The sequence below is a fragment of the Myotis lucifugus genome, unplaced genomic scaffold, assembly GCF_000147115.1.
Source record: "Myotis lucifugus unplaced genomic scaffold, Myoluc2.0 scaffold_22, whole genome shotgun sequence".
Classification (NCBI taxonomy): Eukaryota; Metazoa; Chordata; class Mammalia; order Chiroptera; family Vespertilionidae; genus Myotis; species Myotis lucifugus.
Window position 1 is genome coordinate 8309803 of NW_005871070.1, and position 2527 is coordinate 8312329.

The window sequence follows — 2527 nt, forward strand, 5'->3', positions numbered from 1 at the left end:
CTAGAGGGAGGAGAGACATTGAAGTGGTTTTAAAATCTCCACTTAAAATCTAGGGGCAACATGGGAAACCAAAAACCACAAAACAGTGATTTCATAATAAAAATGCATACAAGTAGGAGAGCATGAACCAATAGAGTAACATTTGTATATTATATTCTTAAACTTTCACTAGTTTCAATAACATATTTGTTATTATATCAATATTTCAACATTATATTCAGACAGAGGTTTCTTTCCTTCCAAGTACTTTCTCATTTGGGAAACATAACAGGAGAGAGAATGTACAATGTTAAAAATTTATTTCTGAAATGCTTTATTCTTTTAATCAGTACACATTATATTAAGTATAGAATTTCCTTAAAAATTAACAAATAATTCTAAGTTTCACTGTTAGGACACTGATATAGAGAAGAAAACATCTGGCTCTTTTGACTTTTCTTTTTACATTTGTCCAAGTCCAAGTAGAGTCTCATATTAAGGTTCTTCTGTGCTATTTCTGTCCAAGTTGTGACAGCTACAACATAAATATAGCTTTTTATTAATCACAAAAGATACATGCATTCAAATTTTTAAATACCTTAAAATGTACATTTGCATTTATTGCATTTCTAGAATAACAATACATTTTCACCACTAACTCAAATGTTTAAGATTTGTAGATATTTTAAAAATAGCAATAAACACTGTCATGTCAAAAAATGTGGAAAACATTTATAGGTGCAAATTTAACCAATGAAAAACAAAAACCCTGAGAATGATAAAATTAATATTTAACTCAATATGAAAATGTAAATAAAGAAAAAACGTCATGTGGGACTTCACTGCAGACAGATCACTTCTCCCCTTATTTTAATTAATTTTATATTTCTAGGAGGTTATTAAAAGGACAGGGCTTTCAATTTAGAAAGGCTGGGTTATCTCTGATTGGATGAATTCTCTCAGAGATAGCAACTATAAACTTTAAGCAAAATACAAAATCAACTACGAGAACAACTGAAAGGAGGTAATAGCACTGGCTGAGTCCCTGCTTCAGTGATTCTTAGCTTCAAGGAGGCCACAGTTGGTACTATACTGGAGCTGAAATTCTGATAGAAAAACTGCAGTGTTTCTGGCCTGAAGGACTAGAGGAGTTTGGGGCAACGAAAGTCACTGGAAAGTGAGGGGGAAATCCTGGAAAGGTGAGAGCCAGTGTGATGCGGTCCTAAACCCTGTGTTTAGACTTTTCCTAAATCTATAGTAAAACCTTGAACCACTTGTGAATGAGAGAGACCAAGAACTGTCTCAGAGACAGAGTATGAAATCTGAGTCTAGTCAAGGTAATTACCTGCTAAAACCACAAGTCAACACTCTTTAGAGAAATACAATTTAGTTTCCAAAATAAAATAACAATATTAAGGATACAATCTAAAATTAAGTCAATATATGAAGAAACAGGAAAATATGATCCGCTCTCTAGGAGGAAAGACAATGGAGACTGACAGCAAGATAATCCAGGTTTTAAAAGCAGCTGTGACAACTTTCCTCAATAAAATTATGGAAAATATGCTAACAATGAAAAGATAAAAAATCTTAGCAGAGAAATACAAACTATATAAAAACAAAAACAAAAATTCTAGAACTGGTAAATATATTATTCAACAGTAGAATGGGGATAACAGAGTAAATAGACTTAGTGAATCTGATGACAGAGCAACTTAAAACTGTACACTCTAATGAACAGAGTCCTCAGGGATCTGTGAGACAATATAAAAAGTTGAACATATAGGTAGATGGAGCCCCAAAAGGAGAGGAGAGAGAGAATTGGGTATAAAAATATTTGAAGAAATAACAGCTGAAAATCCCCTGTGAATGTATAAATTTATAGGTTTAAAAAAATTCAGTGATCTTGAAACATAATACACACAAAAAACCATAACTAAATTTCTGAAAACCAAAGATAATATTGAAAGCCAGAGAAAAATTATATATTACATATAAAGTTACATCAATCTGAATGACTGCTGACTTCCCATCAGAAACAATGGAAGGCAGAAGATTATGGAATGATCTTTAAAGTGTTGAAAAACTGTCAGTTTAGAATTCTATATCCAACAATAATTTAATTGAGGGTGAAATAAGGAAATTTTCATATGAAAGAAAATTAAGAGAATTCACTGCTAGCATACCTGAGCTACACTGAATGCTAGAAAAAGTTTTTCAGTCAACAGATAAAAATTAGAATTATTCTAAGGGATGAAGAGCACTGGAAATCATATCTGTGTAAATGCAAAAGACTTCTTTATATCTGAAGTACAAATGATAACACTGTCCACTATCATGCAATGCTAGTGATATATGTGGATACAAATTATATGACACCAGAATAAACCACCAGGTAAATTAAAAATATTTCACAGCATAAATATTGAGGAAATAAGTCTATATGGTTTCAAGATTTCTGCATTTAATGCAAATGGCACAATATTAAATCTAGTCTATGAACAGTTAAAGAGGGATATTATATATATATATATATACACAGCAACCA

At 31.5% G+C, this 2527-nt stretch overlaps 1 protein-coding gene across 1 annotated transcript in view; it reads right to left on the bottom strand.

Moving 5' to 3' along the window:
• Positions 1-284: 284 nt before the first annotated feature.
• Positions 285-2527, bottom strand: part of SCFD1 (sec1 family domain containing 1) — a 121357-nt gene continuing 119114 nt past the window's right edge. Inside the window, exon 25 of the mRNA XM_006085855.3 lies at positions 285-514. Coding sequence (XP_006085917.1) covers positions 491-514 — 24 coding nt within the window. The 3' untranslated portion in view covers positions 285-490. The remainder of the gene's footprint in view (positions 515-2527) is intronic.